Source organism: Eurosta solidaginis, chromosome 2, assembly GCF_040869045.1.
Source record: "Eurosta solidaginis isolate ZX-2024a chromosome 2, ASM4086904v1, whole genome shotgun sequence".
NCBI classification, from domain to species: domain Eukaryota; kingdom Metazoa; phylum Arthropoda; class Insecta; order Diptera; family Tephritidae; genus Eurosta; species Eurosta solidaginis.
In genome coordinates this window covers 269,407,216-269,430,462 of record NC_090320.1, presented here as the reverse complement: position 1 = coordinate 269,430,462, position 23,247 = coordinate 269,407,216, and the positions used below count along the sequence as shown (strand labels likewise).

At 33.9% G+C, this 23,247-nt stretch overlaps 1 protein-coding gene across 8 annotated transcripts in view; it reads left to right on the top strand.

Moving 5' to 3' along the window:
• Tep2 (Thioester-containing protein 2) overlaps positions 1-23,247 on the top strand; it is a 137,083-nt gene that overhangs the window by 3,737 nt on the left and 110,099 nt on the right. For all 8 annotated transcript variants that reach the window (XM_067767947.1, XM_067767944.1, XM_067767946.1 and 5 more), the window contains exon 2: positions 8,016-8,173. In XM_067767947.1, coding sequence (XP_067624048.1) covers positions 8,106-8,173 — 68 coding nt within the window. In that variant the 5' untranslated portion in view covers positions 8,016-8,105. The remainder of the gene's footprint in view (positions 1-8,015; positions 8,174-23,247) is intronic.

Below are 23,247 nucleotides of genomic sequence, written 5' to 3'. Positions count from 1 at the left end.
TTAATAATTTTTATACTCAGTTGAGCAAAACTCACAGAGTATATTAACTTTGATTGGATAACGATTGGTTGTACAGGTATAAAGGAATCGAGATAGATATAGACTTCCATATATCAAAATCATTAGTATCGAAAAAAATTTGATTGAGCTATGTCCGTCCGTCCGTCCGTTAACACGATAAATTGAGTAAATTTTGAGGTATCTTGATGAAATTGGGTATGTAGATTCCTGGGCACTCATCTCAGATCGCTATTTAAAATGAACGATATCGGCCTATAACCACGCCCACTTTTTCGATATCGAAAATTTCGAAAAATTGAAATAGTGCGATAATTCATTACCAAAGACGGATAAAATGATGAAACTTGGTGGGTGAGTTGAACTTCTGACGCAAAATAGAAAATTGGTACAATTTTGGACAATGGGCGCGGCACCGCCCACTTTTAAAAGAAGGCAATTTAGAAGTTTTGCAAGCTGTAATTTGGCAGTCGTTGAAGATATCATGATGAAATTTGGCAGGATCGTTACTTCTATTACTATATGTATGCTTAATAAAAATTAGCAAAATCGGAGAACGATCACTCCCACTTTAAAAAAAAAATTTTTTTTAAGTCAAATTTAAAAAAAATTCAATATCTTTACAGTATATAAGTAAATTATGTCAACATTCAACTCCAGTAATGATATGGTGCAACAAACTACAAAAAAAAAAAGAAAATTTCAATATGGGCGAGGCTCCGCCCTTTTTCATTTAATTTGTTCAGGATACTTTTAATGCCATAAATCGAACAAAAATCTAACAATCCTTGTGAAATTTGGTAGGGGCTTAGCTTCTAGGACGGTAACTGTTTTCTGTGAAAAAGGGTGAAATCGGTTGAAGCCGCGCCCAGTTTTTGTACACAGTCGACCGTCTGTCCTTCCGCTCGGCCGTTAACACGATAACTTGAGCAAAAATCGATATATCTTTACTAAACTCAGTTCACGCAATTATCTGAATTCACTTAGTATTAGTATGAAAAATTGCCGAAATCCGACTATGACCACGCCCACTTTTTCGATATCGAAAATTACGAAAAATTAAAAAAAATGCCATAATTCTATACCACATACGAAAAAAGGGATGAAACATGGTAATTGGATTGGTTTATTGACGCAAAATATAACTTTAGAAAAAAACCATGTAAAATGGGCGTGACACCTACCATATTAAGTAGAAGAAAATGAAAAAGTTCTGCAAAAATACAACTAAGGGCCACTCCCTTTTAAAATACTCATTATCACCTTTAATTTTATACCCATATTGTACAAACGCATTCTAGAGTCACCCCCGGTCCACCTTTATGGCGATATCTCGAAAAGGCGTCCATCTATAGAAATAGGGCCCACTCCCTTTTAAAATACTCATTATCACCTTTCGTTTGATACCCATATCGTACAAACAAATTCTAGAGTCACTCCTGGTCCACTTTTATGGCGATATCTCGAAAAGGCGTCCACCTATAAAACTAAGGCCCACTCCCTTTTAAAATACTCATTAACACCTTTCATTTGATACCCCTATCGTACAAACAAATCTAGAGTCACCCCTGGTCCACCTTTATGGCGATATCAAAAGGCGTCCACCCATAGAACTAAGGCCCGTTCCCTTTTAAAATACTCATTAACACCTTTCGTTTGATACCGATATTGTAGAAACGCATTCTAGAGTCACCCCTGGTCCACCTTTATGGCGATATCTCGAAAAGGCGTCGATCTATAGAACTAAGGCCCACTCCCTTTAAAAAACTCATTAACACCTTTTATTTTATACCCATATCGTACAAAAAAATTCTAGAGTCACCCCTGGTCCACCTTTATGGCGATATCTCGAAAAGGCGTCCACATATAGAACTAAGGCCCACGCCCTCTTAAAATACTCATTAACACCTTTCATTTGATACCCATATCGTACAAACAAATTCTAGAGTCACCCCTGGTCCACCTTTGTGGCGATATCTCGAAAAGGCGTCCATCTATAGAACTAAGGCCCACTCCCTTTTAAAATACTCATTAACACCTTTCATTTGTTACCCATATCGTACAAACAAATTCTATAGTCACCCATGGTCCACCTTTATGGCGATATCCCTAAATGGCGTCAACATATAGAACTATGGCCCTCTTAAAATACCCTTTAATACCTTCCATTTGATACACATGTCATACAAACACATTCCAGGGTTACCCTATGTTCATTTTCCTACATGGTGATTTTCCCTTACTTAGTCTCCATACCTCTCAACTGAGTATGTAATGTTCGGTTACACCCGAACTTAGCTATCTTGTTTTTCATAGATTTATCTAAGAATTTTTTTTGCAAGTTTTAATATTGCATTAAAAATGTAAATAACCTCGTACCATTAGAAAGCTAACACTTTTTGATAAGAAAAGAGATTCGTCTTCATTCGTTTCCATATGGGTACAAAGAGGATTGGTCCTATGGTTCCTGTTCAGGTATAAATGGGTACAATTAGTCTCTTCATAGGACATGCTCAAACAAAAGGGAACAGTCAAACGCATACAAGGAGATCGAAACTGGCATTAGTCGCATACTCCTTTGCTAGGCTAATAGCATTTTTTCATGGTTTTTACAATTCAGCCTCAAAAGTTATAGAGGACATACGAAAGTGATTGCGAATATTCCATGTGAAAATCGGAAATTTTGGCCGATTTTGTAACTGTTATCCTTATTAATTTGAAATGTCAATATATTCTAAATAAATTTATCCTCAGCGTACAGAGAAATAAGAATTTAAATAAAAATTAATTAAGTAAAAATATCAAGAAAGGATCTCATGTCTTTCATGATCGAAGCTGCACAATAATCTGATGACATTTTAATAATTCATAAAATGTGAATAATCAGTATGGGATATTATACATATGTCTTATCTTGACGATGTTTTCAGAAAATGTGAAATTTCAAGCTTCCAGCTTTTAAAATTAGAAAGCAATAACGAAAAACCTCTTATCTGAACAATCAGTTGTATCGAGTATACAATATATTTATGACCAATCTTCAAGATTTTTTCAGGCAGTATTTTATACATATATGTACATATGGGTGTTTCCGCAGAAGTGTCGACCAAGAGCAAAAAAAAAACTTTTGCCTATGATGATTTTTATAGATGTCAATCGAAATCCGCAAATGCTGCTCTCTACTACACAATATATTCTTCCAATTATTTGGGTTATTATATAGAAGATAATAAAGTTAAATCCAACATACTAAGTTCCTTGAATTTATTTTTTTTCGACAAGTTATGTCCATTATATTGAAATATAGTTAGTGAAGTTTTAAGTTTATCTGTACATTTATTTAGCCCATAACATGTTCCGTCAAAATAATAAAAGAGCCCGCATTAAAATGTATGGGTTAAAGCTTGAAATGTTTTCAAAATATTTGTAATTAGTTTTCAATAAGTGTCTGTGAATGTCATTTGTAACACAAGAGGATATTCTGACGCAATTGCAACTAAATTTTTTACATCCAGAAAAGTTGGCCAGGATGAAACGCCCGCAACGTGGAAACACCCATATGTAAGCATGTCAAAAAATTTTAAGAATCTGACTGTTAAAATGAGGTACAAATAACGTAAAACCTCTTATGTGAACAATCAGCTTTACGGGATATATATTACATATATTACCGATCTTGACTATTTTTTCAGACAACAATCTACGCGTCATATCGTTAGCTAAAGTCACGAAAGTCCTAGTCAAACTTTGGTATGATGTATCAAAATATACCGTCAGTAAAAATTTTAAAGTGTAGAATCAGTGGGAGTTACGCCACTTTTGAATAGCAATTTCTGTAGGTAGTGAATGTGAAAGAATATGTTTTTTTGCTTCTTTAAAATTTTAAATTTGTTGGTTAGGGTCTTTGTGGCTTAAACTATCGACGTTTAAGCATCCTTTGAAATTTCAATTTCATTTGAGTCCTCATACGAAAAATCGGTTGTATGGGAGAAATATGCTATAGTCGTCCGATCCAGTCGATTCCGACAAATGATTACTCGGACACCCAAATATACTTGCTTACCGAATTTCAACAAGATATCTCATAAAAATATCTCATAGCTCGCCATCCCTATCCCTCATTTACTTCTCAGTAATCTTATGGTGGGTTTATTTCTCTTCCTTTAAGGATTTATAATTATCGAGATTCGGACCAAACTGAATACATATACCATGTCATACTAATGAAACATATAAAAATGTATTGTAACGAATTTAATGCAATTCCGCTTATTTGCAACTTTCTACTAACGTTCGTATCGCTAAACTGTTGAATAAATAATTCCAATATTCAATAATGCAAAATGATATTTATTAGAGTACTTCACAATACTTCACAACTAATAGCGTGCTTAAATCAAACTGATTGGTCGTGCCTCATGGGTGCTGCTTTTATACTCTTCGGTTTCCTCGTTGGCATATTTCTAGGCGATTCTATTTCTAGAATTTACTATTTCGCTGAAGATTGCATACTTTTGTGAGTATTTCTGAAATAAGCATGTGTGCGTGTTCGCTGCTGTATGTACATTTGTGTAGACATAATGATTAATTTGTTTATGTAGATACAAGTGACTGCTTAGTATCGGCTTAAAGATGATAGTATCCCTTAGTGGTGCTAATATTCGTCACAGTATAAAAATATGCTATAGAAAAAAGGCTTATTTGTCCGAAAATATTATATATATGGTTCCCTTTGCGTTGTTTTTGCAGCAAATAATTTAATTAAACAAAGCAATATACCAATTGAGATAAATAAAAAACCCTCCGTAAATACATATGCTTCAACCATTCATATAGTTTCTTTTAATTTCAAATTTTTCTCTTAGACAACTTATAGCGCCCTAATAATTTAATACACAAATTACTGTGCAATGCATTTTAAACTCATTAAATTTTATGAATGTAATAGATGAACAAAGATTAAATTCAAACCATTATTAGAAAAGCAAAATAAACTTGTGGGCCTGAAAGTAATTGACTAATCGTGAATTTCTGTAGGCCTGGATTGGCAGAGCCAGTGATCCATTGCAAATTACCCAGACTTTGTAAGCTAGCACAATTTATCGTTCTCAATATCTCTTAAGTTTTATAATTTGCTAGTTATCTTATTATACCCGCGTACTTGTACACAGGGTATTATAACTTTGACTGGATAACGGTTGGTTGTACAGGTATAAAGGAATCGAAATAGATATAGACTTCCATATATCAAAATCATCAGTTTCGGAAAAAAAAATTTATTTAGCCATGTCCGTCCGTCCGTCCGTCGGTCAGTCCGTTAACACGATAACTTTAGTAAATATTGAGATATCTTCACCAAATTTGGTACTGAAATTGGTATTGAAATCGGATGATATCCACGCCCACTTTTTATATATATAACATTTTGGAAAACACAAAAACCTGATTATTTAGTAAATAATACACCTAGAGTGTTAAAATTTGACGTGTAGACTGATATTGAGACTCTTGATAAAAATTTGGAAAAATTTTTAATATGGGCGTGGCACCGCCCACTTGTGATAAAATCAATTTTACAAATATTATTAATCATAAATCAAAAATCGTTAAACCTATGGTAACAAGTTGCATAAGGTGAGGAGTAGCATAACCTGATTAAGGTTCAGTTTGTCTTATATATGACTATCAATAGAAATTTGACGCGTCCAACGCTTTTATTTAATTGTCTGATCAACGCCCTAGATTGATGAGGAGTGTGATGACTAGTACCTAGAACCTACCTAATTATTTTCTAACTTTCAGTATTATTATTACTTCATGTAAGTATTGTTTTCAATAAAACCGTTTAACTAAAAATTTTTTTTTAATTATTTTATTTTCAAGTTTTTAGTGCGTATTTAATTGCCTATTATTTCTTATTCTATTTAGTTCATTTAGTGACTCATTATTACAAGGACTCTTTCCTAACAATTTGTTACAGTATAAGTTCTCAATACATAATCCTTCCAAAGACTTTACTCGACTCTGCGCCACGTATGCTTGTCCCTCCTCGAACTCCAAAATATTTTGATGTCACTTCTACCGGACTGTATGTAATATTTGTTCCAAATATGAGCCAAATCGGACCTTACAGGTCGCTTTCTGTTCAAGTATTTATTATGTGTTCCAAATATGAGCCAAATCGGGCAAGAAATAAAATTTTTGTGAATATCTCGATCCTTGCGCCACCTAGCGGCGATTTTTTTCATAGGTCGCTTTCTATTCTTGTATGTATTATGTGTTCCAAATATGAGCCAAATCGGACCACAAATGCGATTTTTGTGAATATCTCGATCCTTGCGCCACCAGCGGCGATTTTTTTCTTATTATTGCGTTGTTATCGGGTTCTGAACTATATTCCAAGTTTCAAACTTGTAGCTTATCGGGAAGTTACTTAAATTTCAATTACAAAATTCGTGCCAGCCAGCGATCCAACCAACCAGCCTGTCAAGTCAAGCTAAAAAACCGTTTAAAAAGAAATTTCGCAGGCTCGAAAATTATTTTTTTGGGTATGCTTTAAATGGCTTTAAAAAGGGTTGTTTCCTTTTTGCTAAAATTAGTTCAGAATAGAAACATATGTATATCTGACCCGGTCTATGAAAAGGTGGCTTATGTCTCAAAAAAAAAAAAAAAAAATACCACTACTAAGAAACTGAAGAAATGCATTGTTTATCTTTAACAGCTGTTTCTCGCAATTTCTTTTTTGAGTCATAAGCCACCTTTTCATAGACCGGGTCACATATGTATTATTCCGCAGCCTTGTAACACCATTAAGCACACAAAACAAACAACAATAGCATTTCAAGTGTACAGCTGGGTATGTAATGTTCGATTTCACCCGAACTTAACTTCCTTACTTGTTTTTAATTTATTTTTTTTTTATTTAATTATTGAAAGGATCTGTATATCACGCCAACAATTGAAATTGCCTGAATCAAAATTATTCGCAGTACTATCTGTACTATCTCTAATGTTTTTTTTTTTTGTAAAAAATGTTCCTCTTGTGTTTCACTCTTAAATTTTAACATTTGAACTAAGTCGTGAGCGCTATACACACTGGCTCTATTTGTAGGTAATGAAACCCTTTTTCTTATTAAATTATTAAAATATTTTGTGAAAAGAACACACAAACTCACGAGAGAGCTGAGAAGAATCAACATCGCGGTACTGCCCTGAAAAAATGCGATTAGGCTAGGCTGAAACCGGGTTGAGTCGCAAAGGAGTATGCGACTAATGCCAGTTTAAATCTCTTTTTATGCCCTGAACTGTTCTCTTTTGTTTAGGCATGTCCTATGAAGAGACTAATTGTACCCATTTATATCCGCACGGGAACGATAGGACCAATCCCCTTTGTACCCATATGGAAACGAATGAAGACTACTCTCTGTTATCATCAAAAAATGTTAGTTTTCGTATGGTACGAGGTTATTTACATTTTAAACGCAATACTAAAATTTGCAAAAAATTGTTAGATACCTACATCTATGTAAAAAAATTATGTAGTAGCCAACTCATTACAAAAGATATGGGTCGACAATAATGAAACATATGGATCAAGTCATTTAGGTTCGGGCTCCGCATTTTTTTTAAATAGTTCGAATCAATCGCGTATAATCTTTTTTTTAACTGAATTCCTTGCGCTTTTTTATGTTTCTTTAAATGAGCTACATAGATTTCAACCTGACTCATCCCAACTGTACCCAAAAGGGACTAGAGGGGATCAATTATGCCCCAATATAGACAAAAGAGATAAATCGGTGACCGTCCTCTTTAGGGGTAGCCGCACTATTTTTTCACTTAAAAAATATATATTAATGGAAAGAAGAACATCCCTAATATCTTCAAATCTCTGTATAAGTTTATATGTATGTTTCCATGTATGTATGTTTGTATATGTAAAATCTATATTTTAACCGACTATTTTTGCGGTTATTCATTCGAACTGGCTTTGATTGAAGTAAGAAAATAACAAAATCAAACAAAATAAGCAAAGAAAACTAAAAACTAAAAAAATAGTGAAAGAAAAGTATAAATCAAAAGATAACAAGATGTCGCGGCGTTTATATGTAACAGCGCTTGAACTTATACAGATCGTGGCTTTGGTGTATGCAACTGGGTTAGTATTATTTATAGACTAGTTAGACTATACACACATACGAGTATTTACGTATACGCAAATTATATGTATATGAAGAGTACTACTTAGGGAACATACTCAAATTACGTGACCCCTTTAGGGGGGAGGGGTGAGGGTTTCTTTAGGTATTACATCTGGTCACCGCGGGGAGGGGAAGGATTGAGACTTTGTCACGTAGTCAATAATCTCTAGAAAATCTTCCATTTTTTGTGGGGTTTATTTCGCGTCAAAAATTTCAGAAAATCATCAGAAAACGTGCATGGCAATGTAGTGGACGAAGTGTCTCGCGAGCGACCTCTGCAGGTCCTCGCCAGGAGACCAAAAGAGAGCTTATGTATCGTGGAGCAAAGCGCGGAGTGGATAGACATAGAGGCTGTCGACGAGGAAAAAATCCTACTGCTCCCATAACCTACGATGTATCCCAGCATCAAGGAAGCGTATTCGTTAAAGTTGAATTAGATGAAAAAAATAAAAAAGAAAAAGACTATAAATTAAGTGGTTGTCCGAATATGTTTTTAAATACATTTTTTCTTCTTAATATCATTTTTTCTTTTTAAATTATATGTATGCACGTACGCTTCGCGTAACGCTTCGGGTGCCGAATTAATAAAAACAAATATAAATCAAATGAAATTTTTAAGTTAGCAAAAAATAATTGAAAATCATACTGATAAACTACTACGTGAAAACTAAAGGGGGAGGGGGGAGGTCTTAAAATATACTACCGACGGTGACCGAGGGGGGGGGGGATAAAAAGTTGTAGAAAATGGGTCACGTAGTTTGGGTACGTTCCCTTATATTTCAGGGGCTATCAAAACTAATGGATAGCTAAATTCTGGCAATACTAAAATAAGGTTTGAAATTCACGTTTTAAGCCGTTTGGATCTTTTTCGCGTAAGAAGTTTCCGGGGAAGCTCGCGAAATGAAGACGAGAAAGTGAATAACTCGCCACCTAGAGAGAATATATTACGTTAGAAAATATGGAATTATTGAGTAAATTGCCGTTAAGCTGCTCTTTTTATTGCAACATTTAAAAAGAAAATGGTGACAGTTTTTCTACTGAAGGTGAAGCTGTTGATGCGTTCAAAACCATGCTTTAGAGCCATTGGCAAATCTTCTAATCGAACTCTAACGTCAATTTCTAATGTGAATTTTCAATTGAAATAATCGATAACTGTGACACCATTGCATTTCTAGTGTTTCTCAAATCGTTCTGTTATCTAATTCTAACCTAGTTCTCTAACTTAGTTTTCGATTAAAGATGCACTGAAGAACTACATTAGAATTCTAATGTAAAATCGCAATATTTCTTTAGCGTTAGAAACTGTTTCTGGGCTGTGTTGTGATAAAATCCATTGGGGATAAGTTAAGTGTGATATCTTCGGCATAAACGTCATATTTACAAATAAAACCGATCATTTGATTTTTAAAGTGACCGTATCTCTTTCTATTAGCCGCTGAAGATAGCCGGCCGTATGCGCCGCCATATTGAACATCCTGTGGAAATGCTGCCAAAACGCGAAAAAGTAGCCAATGTAGGTTGTCAGTCAGTTGACAGATGAGATATCTCATACCTATTTTGTCCACAATGATACAATCTAACATGGAAATTATAACTTATTAGCACACGTTATTCTGCTCTAACTTTGGTCTACATGCACAACTGTTAAGAAGCTTTAACCTCTTACTGCCCCCCCCCCCCCCCCATCTTTTCCCTCACTTTGTTTGCGCTCCATCTATCAATATCTTTCTATTTTCGTATAACCTTATCTCTTTCTACTTCCTTCTTTTCTCTTCTCTCTAGTCCGTCTTATTCTCCATAAAAAAAGTATCGTAAATACTAATCTAGGCAAAAGGCTACCTAAATGCAAAATAATATCATGAATAGAATTTGTTCGAATAGATCGGCCCGAGGCCACTTCCCGGAAAGAAACTGCAAATTAAATCTCAAATTGACTTTTAAGTATTGTAACGAATCTTTTATATGGGAGTATAGAAAAGTTTTGTTTTTAGACTTTTTCAGTAAAGATTTAAAATTTCGCCGTAAGAACCGGCCTCGTCCTTCAAGGAATATTTAAAAAAAAAAAATTTCGAAATCTGTCTTTAAAACTCTCATCAAGAGCTTTCATTTGATATCCATATTGTATAAACACATTCTATGGGATACTAGGGGTATCCAAATTTCGGCCTATATCTCGAAACCCTAATCACCCAGGGGTACGAAAAATACCCCGTATTAAAGTACTCATAAGCAGCTTTTAACTGATTCCCATATTTTATAAACGTATCCTAGGGTTACCTAGGTCCACGTTTTGGTATATAGCTCAAGACCCGATTTATATATACAGATATTTACAAAAATATTTAGGCAATTTACGAAGTCTCCTATTCGCCGTAGGTGCGATGTCCTAATAAAATGTTATATTGAAAGCCATGGAAAAACCCAATTTTTTAATTTTACATGAAAAGGACACACTTATGAATTACCCAATTATCTATCTAGAAGTAAAAATTCTTTTAAATATTTATTTTAAATATGTATTTAGAAGAGGATTTAACAGCTATTTTTTAAATTTTCGGCTCAAGTTTGCATCAGAAGTTGTTAAGATGTGCTTGGATATCAGCTCTTTAGAAGCCACAGGAGCTTGGAAGTGGCGTAACTCAAGCTGGGATAGAATTAAAGGCCGTATATTCTATTGAGACCACGTTGAAACCAATTCCGGATCATAAAAATATAAACTTCAAACCTTTGCAGAAATTGTTGGTATTATATCAGGTATCATTTCGGGATAGCATCGAAACAAATTCGGGATCATAGCTGCAGTTCCGCATCATTCCTATTATATTATAACTTTTCTTTTTTTTTTTTTCAAAAAGATTTGAAGTGTTTTGTGAAAAAGCTTATCGAGTTTACGGATAGGTATATGCAAGTACTTCAAATTTCACATTGTATGCAAATAAATGTATACATACATACATATGTATATGTAAGTGTTTGTATCTTCAACCAATTGTGTGGAAATAAACACCGCTGATAAATAAATATCAGCGCTAATTAAAGCTCAAATGAAGATCCATTGAGAAAAGGTTAAAAGGAAAACAACAAATTAGCACCATATGAGGAACCGAATATCTTTACATATTTACATTAAGGTGAGCTTAATTTTTGGGCAGATACTTTTTTGTTGGGCAAAAGCAGAGTAATATGCCCTAGAGGGAACCGGAAAAACGGACCCTAACTTTTTATACCCAGCTGTCTTTGTACACAGGGTGTTATAATTTTGATTGGATAACGGTTGGTTGTACAGGTATAAAGGAATCGGGATAGATATAAACATCCATATATCAAAATCAGCAGTATCGAAAAAAATTATTGATCTGTCTGTCCGTCCGTTAACACAATAATTTGAGCATATATTGAGATATCATCACCGAATTCGGTAAACGGGCTTACCTGGACCCAAAATAGATTGGTATTGAAAACGAGCGAAATCGGACGATAACCACGCCCACTGTTTCTATATCGACAATATAGAAAAATGGAAAAATGATATAATTCAAAAACGAATACCGCTAAACCTCGAAACATTAATTCCAAAAAATTTTGGAATATTGGCATTTTAGAAGAGGAAAGTTTGGAAGTTTAACAAGCCGTAAATTACAAGCCGTTAAAGATATTACATTGCAATTTGGCAGAGACACTATCCTTGGCAAGTTATATAGACTGAGTGAAGATAATCAAAATCGGGTGAAGACCACGACCACTTTTCCTAAAGGTCTAACCTTAACAAAGCTTGCAGTAACTCTGCGGTATTTAACTATATTTGACTGATTTTCTACTTTAGTAGTGGTAAGGTTGAGTTAAGAACAAAAACGAATTTTTAAAATGGGCGTGACCCGCTCCTTTTTATTCTCAGCGTGCTTTGCACACAGAGTATATTAAATTTGATTGGATAAGGGTTGGTTGCACAGGTATAAAGGAAACGAGATAGATATAGACTGCCATATAACAAAATCATCAGTATCGAAAAAAAATTTGATTGCGCCATGTCCGTCCATCCGTCCGACCGTTAATACGATAACTTGAGTAAGTTCTGAGGTATCTTCATGAAATTTGGTATGTAGGTTCCTCGGCACCCATCTCAGATCGCTATTTAAAATGAACGATATCGGACTATAACCACGCCCACTTTTTCGATATTGAAAATTTCGAAAAACCGAAAAAATGCGATAATTCATTACAAAAGACAGATAAAGCGATGAAACTTGGTAGGTGTGTTGACTTTAAGGCGCAGAATAGAAAATTAGTAAAATTTTGGACAATGGACGTGGCACCGCTCACTTTTAAAAGAATGTAATTTAAAAAGTTTTGCAAGCTGTAATTTGGCAGTTGTTGAAGATATCATGATGAAATTTGGCAGCAACATTACTACTATTAATGTATATACTCGGAATAAAAATTAGCAAAATCGCATGAAGAACACGCCCACTTTAAACAAAATTTAAAAGTCAAATTTTAACAAAAATTTGAAAATCTTTACAGTATATAAGTAAATTATGTCAACATTCAACTCCAGTAATGATATGGTGCAACAAAATACAAAAATAAAAGAAATTTTTAAAATGGGCGTGGCTCCGCCCTTTTTCATTTAATTTGTCTAGAATACATTTAATGCCATAAGTCGAACAAAAATTAACCAATCTTTTTGAAATTTCGTAGGGTCATAGGTTATATGACGGTAACTATTTCTGTTTAAATGGGCGAAATCGGTTGAAGCCACGCCCAGTTTTATACACAGTCGACAGTATGTCCTTCCGCTCGGTCGTTAATACGATAACTTGAGCAAAAATCGATATATCTTCACTAAACTTAGTTCACGCACTTATCTAGACTCACTTTATCTTGGTATAAAAAATGGCCGAAATCGGACTATGACCATGCCCATTTTTTCGATATCGAAAATTACGAAAAATTAAAAAAATGCCATAATTCTATACCAAATACGAAAAAAGGGATGAGACATGGTAATTGGATTGGGTTATTGACGCAAAATATAACTTTAGAAAAAACTCTTTGTAAAATGGGTGTGACACCTACCGTAATAAGTAGAAGAAAAGGAAAAAGTTCTGCAGGGCGAGATCAAAAGCCCTTGGAATCATGGCAGGAATACTGTTCGTGGTATTACATATATAAATAAATCAGCGGTAGCCGACAGATGATGTTCTGGGTCACCATGGTCCACATTTTGGTCGATATCTCGAAAACGCTTTTACACGTACAACTAAGAGCCATTCCCTCATTAATACCTTTAATTTGATACCCATATCGTACAAACACATTCTAGAGTCACCCCTGGTCCACCTTTACGGCGATATCCCGAAATGGCGCCCACCTATAGAACTTTGGCCCACCGCCTTTTAAAACACTCTTTAATACCTTCCATTTGATACCCATGTCATAAAAACACATTCCAGGGTTACCCTAGGTTCATTTTCCTACATTCCCCTTCCTTACTTGTTTTGTTAGTCTTTCCAAAATAATTTTAATGTCATAAGTCAATCAAAAATCCTCCAATCCGAATGAAATTTGACACAAACATTTTTTCATAACTCTGAATATGTGCGAAATTGCCTGATAGCCATTCCTACTTTGTTTACAATAGAACTTGTGTTTTTATATTTATTGATCTGTTATATCATTATTTTAAAACAAACAGTGTTTGTAGGGAAATTCCCATATCTGAGGGAAAACAGCGTTTTTGCCCGCTCAAATTCATTAGTGGTAGCCTCTGTATCATTTTTGCTTCTTTTGAACGAAAATGAGTTCAGAAGAAAACCATAAATGTATTATTGCGCAGCCTTATAACAATACTAACCACACAAAGCAAACAACAACATCGTTTCAAGTTCACAGCTGGGTATCTTATGTTCGGTTTCACCCGAACTTAGACTTTCTTACTTGTTACTTTTCAAATTATTTTAAAAACCCAGCGGTACTAAGTACTTTACAAATAAATGCATGTTACTTTCTATGTCAACTCATAGATTTAGCTTCATCGATTACTCCAAATTATTTAAACAAAATATCTAAAGAGAAAATACTTAATTAATTTGAATACATAAAAATAATAACAATACTATAGTTCTTATTATGCTTTCGGGGTCAACAAGTTGCGACAATTTTGTGAATATTTTGAAGTTGAAAAGGCCAAAAGTTTTCTTGCTACACTCAAACCAAGGTATGAAATGCATTGAGCTTGCATAAAGTAAATAAATGTCTCTTGTGAATGCTTTTGTTGGAAAGGGAGAGGAGAGACGCGGGCAGGAAGTGGTGCTCGGAATTAGCTCTGGTAAACAGACGTAAACAGACGTATGAGATAAAACCGCCGTTGGGCGCGATCAACAGCAAAAACTTTGTGTAGCTAGCTGCCCAGCCTTGATGAGTTTATAAGCATCGAATGGGCGTGAACACCATTCACTGAACAGCAAAGAACATCGAATGTTTTGAAGAAATCGCAGAGACGACTAGCACTGCGCATTAGTGCATAGTGTGAACACTTTAAATATAATTTCTTTTCGGCGAAATCAGCTATACGGTTCTTTAGGCAGACGGTAAGGTTTGACGCCTCTCTGCAATAGAAATAGAAACTTTTTTCTATGCAAGGATTGCTCCGTGGATGAAATGCCTGCCGTTAGTGGAGCAAAAAAATCCCGTATCCCGTCGGCGGCGCAACGGCATACGCCGGCGCATGCACCTAACCAATTTGCTTCCTTATTTAAAAACTAGTAAGACCTATTGTTTATGTGTGAACATAGCTCTACTCCTAGACAAATATATGACTGACTCAGGCCCATACATTCCAAGCATGCTCTTAAGAGCATAAGAAGCACTAAAAGTGTTCAATGGCATGGTTCGATAACGGGATGCCGAAAGAAATCCTGCTTCAATATTGTACTTAGAACCTCTAAAGGACTAGCCGAACTTCAAAGCGTTTCATGCTTTCGCCCACTTTTATTTAAAAATGGCTTTCAAGGCTTTTCTCCTGCCACAGAGCTGGCCTCTTCTTAATTTAATCTTAGTTTATTCAAATAGATCTACATAAAGGTGATTATAGTTCCAGCAAAGGCAGAAGGTTAAAACAAACATAGTAATATTATATATTTGAACCAAAGACTAGAGAAATGACTAATGCGTATTGGAAGAGAATTATTTCTACTCATGAATTTCGTTTATTCGTGACCTTTCATGTGCAGAGTACGTGTTTTTTCTTTTATCAGTACAATGTTTTCAGAAATAATCAGTTTAATGGCAATAATGAAAGTTATTTGCAATAATTCAGTTGAAAACTTAGCAAATTTTATTATAAAAACTAAATACAGAAAAATATAATAACTAAAATACAGCAATTAGCATACGAAAAACAAATTAAATTTGATAAGAAAACTTTTATTGTAAAATGCATGCAATTAGATTTGATATTTTTTAAACCAAGATAAAAACGCTAGCCATGCGTCCTTCAATATTTTAATAGCAGTTTTGAATTTGCAAACCTGATAAAAAAAACACAATTTTAATATTCTAGAGAGAAGAGTTAGTTCAAATATTTCACGAAAAGCTTGCGGGCTCCGAAACATTGAAGATGATATAAGATTTCGAAACAAAATTAACAATCCCACACGTAGGTACAACTAATTGAATTCATATTCCAGTACCTAATATAATAAAAAAAAGTAAACAACTGAAACTCATATTATTCAATCTAAATGTAGAATTTAATTTCCTCCAACTGCTGCTAATTCAAATGTGACTTCATTAAACAAAACAACAATAAAATTATATAGGTAATGATTCCCAGAATTTGAGCTCATTAGTTTATTTCTACCACAATTTGCATTTTAGTGACGTCACTCAATGAGAACGTGTAACAAGAAATTAAATTATATCCAACATCATTAATACGCTTTGTACGCCGGGGAATCCCTGGCTCCTAATGCGATTCAGGCACGTACCGCACAACTATTGACTAATTTACAGACAAACATATTTAAACATACCCTGTAGGGAAACATCGAGCAAAGTACATAGGTTTCAAACAATGTAATAAAACAATCGAATTTACAAGAAGATTTATACCACAATTTCAAAAAATAAAAATCTTTGTTCACATTAAGGGAAATCCAGAATGTAAGCGTAAGGTTAATGTAAGCGTTGCTGTTGTTCATTTATTCACGATAAAGACACTTCTCGAAGGTTTTGAAGTCTTGGAAAAGCAATTGGTAACACCCCGATTAGAAATTGGTAGCCAGCCGATAACTTTCCTATAGCTTTTTGATAACATATCGATAAATTATCGATTTCATAGTAAATTGATAATTTTTCTATAACAAATGTGCAATTTTTCCATAACAAAGCGATAACTTTTTGATAAAATGTCAATTACTTTTCGATAAATAATCGATATATTTTCATATTCAATAGGTAACCTTTCCATAACTGGTCGATGAAAAATCAACAGCTCATAGATAGCCTTATTTATCGATAACAAATTTCTAACACTTCTACCCTTCCCTTTCCTTTTTTTACCGTACCTTTCTTTTCTTTATTTTCTTTCCTTTTTAACTAGTTCCATGAGGAAAGAAAAGGAAAGGAAAGGAAAGAAAAGGAAAGGAAAGAAAAGAAAAGAAAAGGAAAGAAAGGTACGGTAAGGAAAGGAAAGGATAGAAGTGTTATAAATTTGCTATCGATAAAAATGGTTATCGATGAGCTATTGATTTTTCGTCGGCAAGCTATCGAAGGGTTACCTATTGAATATGAAAATATATCGATTATTCATCGAAAAGTAATTGACATTATATCAAAAAGTTATCGCTTTGTATCGAAAAATTGTTCATTTGTTATAGAAAAATTATCAACTTACTATCAAAAGATTTTCAATTTACTATTCAAAGGTTATCGATAATTAATCGAAAATTAATCGAAGTTATCAAAAAGCTATCGGAAAGTTATCGATTTATTATCGGCGGGCTACCAATTGGTTCTCGACGACTCGCTCCACAAAAACAATAACTGGTCGACGAAGCTCTTCTCTAATAGCTCGAAGTTACTTTTTTCTGGTAAAGTTACCTCTGTTGTGATTTAGACGTACATATGTACGTCTGTATATTTAAACTTCGAATTTCACAAGTACTTCGTACACACGGCATTTTTTTCTTCGATTACTGGGGACAATTAATAACATCTAGTGAAATAGATTCGTTTCCTCATATTCATATGTAAGAGAATATTTCTAGAATACGGATCTCGAGCTCAAATGATTTTAGTCATTCTTGAAATATATAAAGAAATAGCCAGCCAAAAGATGAAATCACTAGCTAAACTTAATGTATGGCAATAATTTTAAAAACTTTATTCCTAAACTTTCTGTAAACTATTTTCTGCTGTGTATTTACATGCTGGCGTCTGGTAATACTTATAACAATTTTGATTTTACTGTCGAAAAGACTTTAAACTTCTGCTTTTGTATTATTGGCGGTTAGCTCTGTAGCAATTGAAACCGAAAGAGCTGAGTTGTTTATTTGTTTGATGAAGCTTGTGCTCAAGTCATAAACAAGCTAAAGGTGTAAAAATATTACATGCCAACCTAATATAAACGCACGCAAGTCATTTTCTGTCAAAAATGTCTCATGCACAAACAACTTGTATGACAGCAACCCAAATTGAATTTGCTGCTTGAAAACCTAACTCGATTTCAAATTTTTGTTCTGCGTGACATTTAGATTTGACGTTTGCACACATGCTTTACATTGTCGCAACGCATGCTTATTTGGGTTAGGGCAAAAAACGTCGGTTGTTTGCGTGCGCTAAAAAAACGCAGTGCAGTTTTATTAGGTTGGCATGTTAAACAGTACAAACAGTATTAAAATCGAATGGGCAAAACATTTTAAGCACTATGTACGAGCATATGTACATTAGGGCCCATCACGATGTATGATTTGCATCAAATTCGGTATAAAGTTGTGTACCATATTCTAGGACTTTCTGTATAGGTATTGTCACTGAGAATGGTTGTATGAGGTTGCCATTTGATTTTTTTTTATAATAAAATCAGGTATTTTATTTCAACCGAATACAAGTTACATCGTAGATATTGTAAAAAAATAATTAAAAAAAAAAAGTTAAGTTAAACGGTTTTATTGAAAACAATACTTACATTAAGTAATAATAATACTAAAAGCTAGAAAATAAGTAGGTGGTCCTAGGTACCAGTCATCACACTCCTCATCAATCTAGGACAGGGTTGGGCCTATTTTCGCCTCCTAATTCAGTTTCAGTGCCAGCGAGTGCTAGGGGAGTAAAAAATACTTTGGAAATATCGTACACTTCGTCTCAAATGATATTCATCGCAAGAAGGTTACGGAAACACTAAAAAACTGAAATGAAAATATTCTCTCTCAACCTCGAAAACCAATTCCCAAACTGTGTTGCAATAGTACGAAATCAAAAACATATATTTTTTGGCAAGAAATACGAAAAACGGAAGTCGACTTTATGTTATGTAGCGCATTATTGACATTCATTTTGCCTTCACATACATTTAATTATATGCAAGCCGATTGATATTGCAATATATGCATAAAAGTATTTAAAACAGTATTTTTAAAGTAGTAGCATTAGAGGAAGTAGTAGTAGAAAAACGTACTAATGCACGTTTCGTATACAATCGTAGGAAAACGAAACCCTTTTCAGACTTGTTGGCAGTGTTGCCGTGAGCCTAGAAAGAAATGTATCAGTTTACAAATAAAAAACGGTACCAATCGCATAAACAACGACTAATGTTAACAGTTTTATTATAAACATAACTGCTTTCATTTATAAATTTCAAATTATGGAGGAATTTTCAAATTTCTTCAGCTCACATACATATATAGTTAAATCCACACTGCAAAAATTGTTGGAGCATGTCTTCCATGTGTGTTTAATTTACACCGACCATTTTTCTAATTTTAAAACTTGCTTTGTTTATGATTTGAATCATAAAGGAACTTTTAAAATTACAACTGAAAATTCAGTTCGAGTTGTGAATAACAAAACGACATCACATATTTGTGGCCTTTAGTGCGAACGAAGCCGCCGGTAAAGGCTAGTTTATCCTAAAACGCTTAATAATTTGAACATAATAAGAGCGGTGGCAGCTCTATTTTCCACATATGTATAAGCTCTCTCTTTATCAATATTATGTGTGTATATTATTCTCTTCCTGTGTTCTTCGCCCCACATACCTGCGCTTGATCGTCCCTCACCCAGCACTTAAATGTGCAAAGCGTGCCCGTATAAGCAAAAGGCTCATACGAGCCATTTTGCCCATCGCTGATATAGGGCGTTGAACAGACAATTAAATAAAAGTGTTGGACGTGTAAAATTTCTATTGATAGTCATAAATAAGAACAACTGAAACTTAATCAGGTTATGCTACGCCTCGCATTTTTAGAAATTTCACGCGCCCAACGCTTTTATTTAATTGTCTGATCAACGTCCTAGATTGATGAGGAGTGTGATGACTAGTACCTAAGACCTACCTAATTATTTTTTAGCTTTAATATTATTATTACCTTAGGTAAGTATTGTTTTCAATAAAACCATTTAACTTAAAACGTTTTTTTTTATTATTTTATTTTCAAGTTTTAGTCTTAAGTGCCTACTATTTCTCATTCTATTTAGTTCATTTAGTGACTGATTATTACAAGGACTCTTTCCTGACAATTTGTTACAATCTAAGTCCTCGAACTCCAAAGTATTTTGATGTCACTTCTACCACTGTAATTAATATTTGTTCCAAATATGAGTCAAATCGTACCACAAATGCGATTTTTTTTTAATATCTCGATTCTTGCGCCACCTAGCGGCGATTTTCTTTTTCATAGGTCGCTTTTTATTCCTGTATGTACCTATTATGCGTTCCAAATATTAGCCAAAAATGTATTAAAATTAAATGCCAACATACATAGGTGTTAAATGAAATGTATTTTACTGCGTATTTGAACAAAAAATTTCCTAAGAAGAGTTTGCAGTCTCTGCTTTTATCCCGAAATGGCTTATCCAATATAGATGTAATATATACATTCGTATTACATGACTTTCTGCGTAGGTGTTGCCATGTTGGATGATTTTATGAGGCTGTCACTGCTATTTACATTGTCATAACATATTTGGATGAGAATTTGTATAAAGGTAAAACGCTTTATACAAAGATCTTTCAGTCAAGCTCTGTTTATAATATTTTCAGAGAACATTAGGAATTTTAAAGATAACTAAATAAATGGTTGATACTCATACAAAAAAATTTTTTTTTTAAATTTAAACTCGAGAAAAAGTTGACTATGGTGTAGCCCTGCCATTTCGATCCTTTATAATAAGATGAGCACCAAAATGTTATGTTATCGAACAAAGTGGCATGGTTAGACTCTAGTCAACCTTAGTTGCGTTCCAATGAAGCGTGATCCAGATACGGATAGAAATTCAACATGCAAATGCAACAACAACGATGTGATCCTGATATCTACCTGGATAAATTTCGAATAAACAGGGTGGTTTTGTTGATTTGATTTTTTTTTTTGTGGAAAATTTTTGCTCAGCAGCATTTACAGACATATGCCCTAAATACAAAATATTAAGGTCATAAAATAATTACATTATATTCATTTTAAATCATGATAGAAAAACTATAAATTCTTTATGTGAAAAATACAAAAACCACAAAATAATGTGAGCACAAAGCTAATGTCAGAAGTAAAATTTTTAATATCAGCCTTGAGACGATAGTTAATTATGTAGTTCAAAACGCTACTTTTGGTACCTCCCCCCGACATTTTTGGACGTGTTTTAACTGTCGACCCTTTTGTTAAGCACTCGTACTCTAACTTCTTTTAAGCGCAAAATCCCATATAATTTTATATGAAAATATATCGCAATTGTTATTTGATCGTGATCCAGAGTTCGATGGCTCAATGGAACGCTACTTTTAACTTTTATTTCCAAAACAGATTGGTCCTTTTGAACGATATTTTGTAAAAAGGACGCGCCACATTCGAAAATATTGTTAGATAATCCAATAGAACAAACGACGGTTGCTTCAGTATAACAAAGTGTAATTTTATTTAATTTAATTTAGGAGTGAAATAACACATATGTATATTCGAGAAATAAGAAAAACAAGTAATCATAGAAAACAATCGAAACTAATCGTTTTAGGTTCTTCTTAGCTTAGTGCGTTGCCATATCAATGGAATATAAAAGTACCATTTCTCAACAAATATATTACTTACCTGTAAGTGTGTAGATATATTTTCAGTGTTGCCACCTATCTGAAATTAAAACGGCCTGTTAAATGAAATATGCAAATAGTATATGTATGAAATTAAAATATTTCACATTATCTTTCAAAAGTAATATTTTTAAGAGGAGTTGCCACTAACTAATTATGTAATTGCATATCGTGAATGTATAGAATTTCTGTGGAAAAGTAAGTGCACTTAACGCGGTAACACAGGCGCCCTTATTATCATGCCATTTGACTTTTTCCTTTAGCTAAATTTCAGAGAATAAAGCAGTAATATATAAATTTTACACTAGACAGGGTCGATTTATTAACCGATATCGCGCCATCGATTTTTCGATAGGATTTGGGCTCAGATAAAAAAAGTTCTACCACGCTTACCCAAACAAATAATTTTCAAGCCTGCGAAAGAACAAAATGGTGAAAGGGTAAATTTTTCGACCAAAAAAGAAAAAAAAGAAAAATGTAGGAAAAATATCTAAATACGTGAATATAAGCAAACATTTTCTCTTAATTACTGTAAATAAGGTGTCCTCAATGGTATATATTTCCAGTCACAATTTATGTATGTTTTAAATTTTACTTGAATTTTCTTAAATATTTTCGTAATATGGACGTTAGTAATGTTTATGTGTGTGTATTAACCTTAAGTGTATTTACTTGATAAGGTTTACAACAGGGAGACTCATTTAACCTTATAAATGCCTTATAAAGTGTGTAAACGTATAAATTTATCTAGTGCGTAAACGAACTATCAAATCTTAATATATAAAAATCACGTGTCACTATGTTTGGGGCCAATGAACTCCTAAACTACTGAACCGATTTTGAATTTGTTTTGCACCCCGTGTGTAGTTTGATCCAACTTGAAGAATAGGATAGGTTATATCTCAGTTTATCGCAGTCGCAATATTATTTTATTGCAATTTTTTTTATTTGTTTATACGTAATAATAAAATGTTACGTATACGCACCGGCACTCACATTTTCAGGGGTGCAGATATACTTCCGTGTAATTTGTTGGTGTTTAATTAACAACATGCTTATCAATAATAATTATTATAGCGGATGATATCAAGTATAGCACATCACCAGGCCCGCCGAGAGGGTGGGGGGTTCTGCGGGGGCCCGCGATTTAGAGGTACTATGACATTTTTTTTAATTCAGGAGAGTCTTTAGTTGTTCCATGTGCAATTTTTAAGCCGAATTTCAAAAGCAACGAAAATCTGCATTTCGTTTTAATATTATAGTGAAGTGTGAAAAATAAAAATCTATATATATAAAAAGACCTCGAGCCGGCAAAAATATATATTAAATATGAAAGGTCGCCAAACAATTTACTCTATAAAAAGAAAGGCTAAAATGTGTGTTAGTTGGTCGCCGGTGTTTGAAGAGATGCGTCGGTCGATGTTGTTCAAACTTTCGCACAAGTTGCGTAAACCCCACGCGGTAGTTACTACATAGGTTTGGTTGCGATCGACGTACAGAGTCTCGAGATATAGGCCGAAACGTGGACCCGAGTAATAAAACTAGTAGCGTCACTTAGTGAGCTAGTTCTGCATTAGTTCGGCACAAGTGCGTTGCGCTGTAGGTAGTTAAAAAGCAAATACTTAAAATTTGAGTGAAAGTCGAGTCAAAATGTCGCACCACTTTTAAATTGCATTTGTGGCTTGAACAAAAGTTCCAAACTTTTTATTTAGAGTATTTTAAAAATTTTTT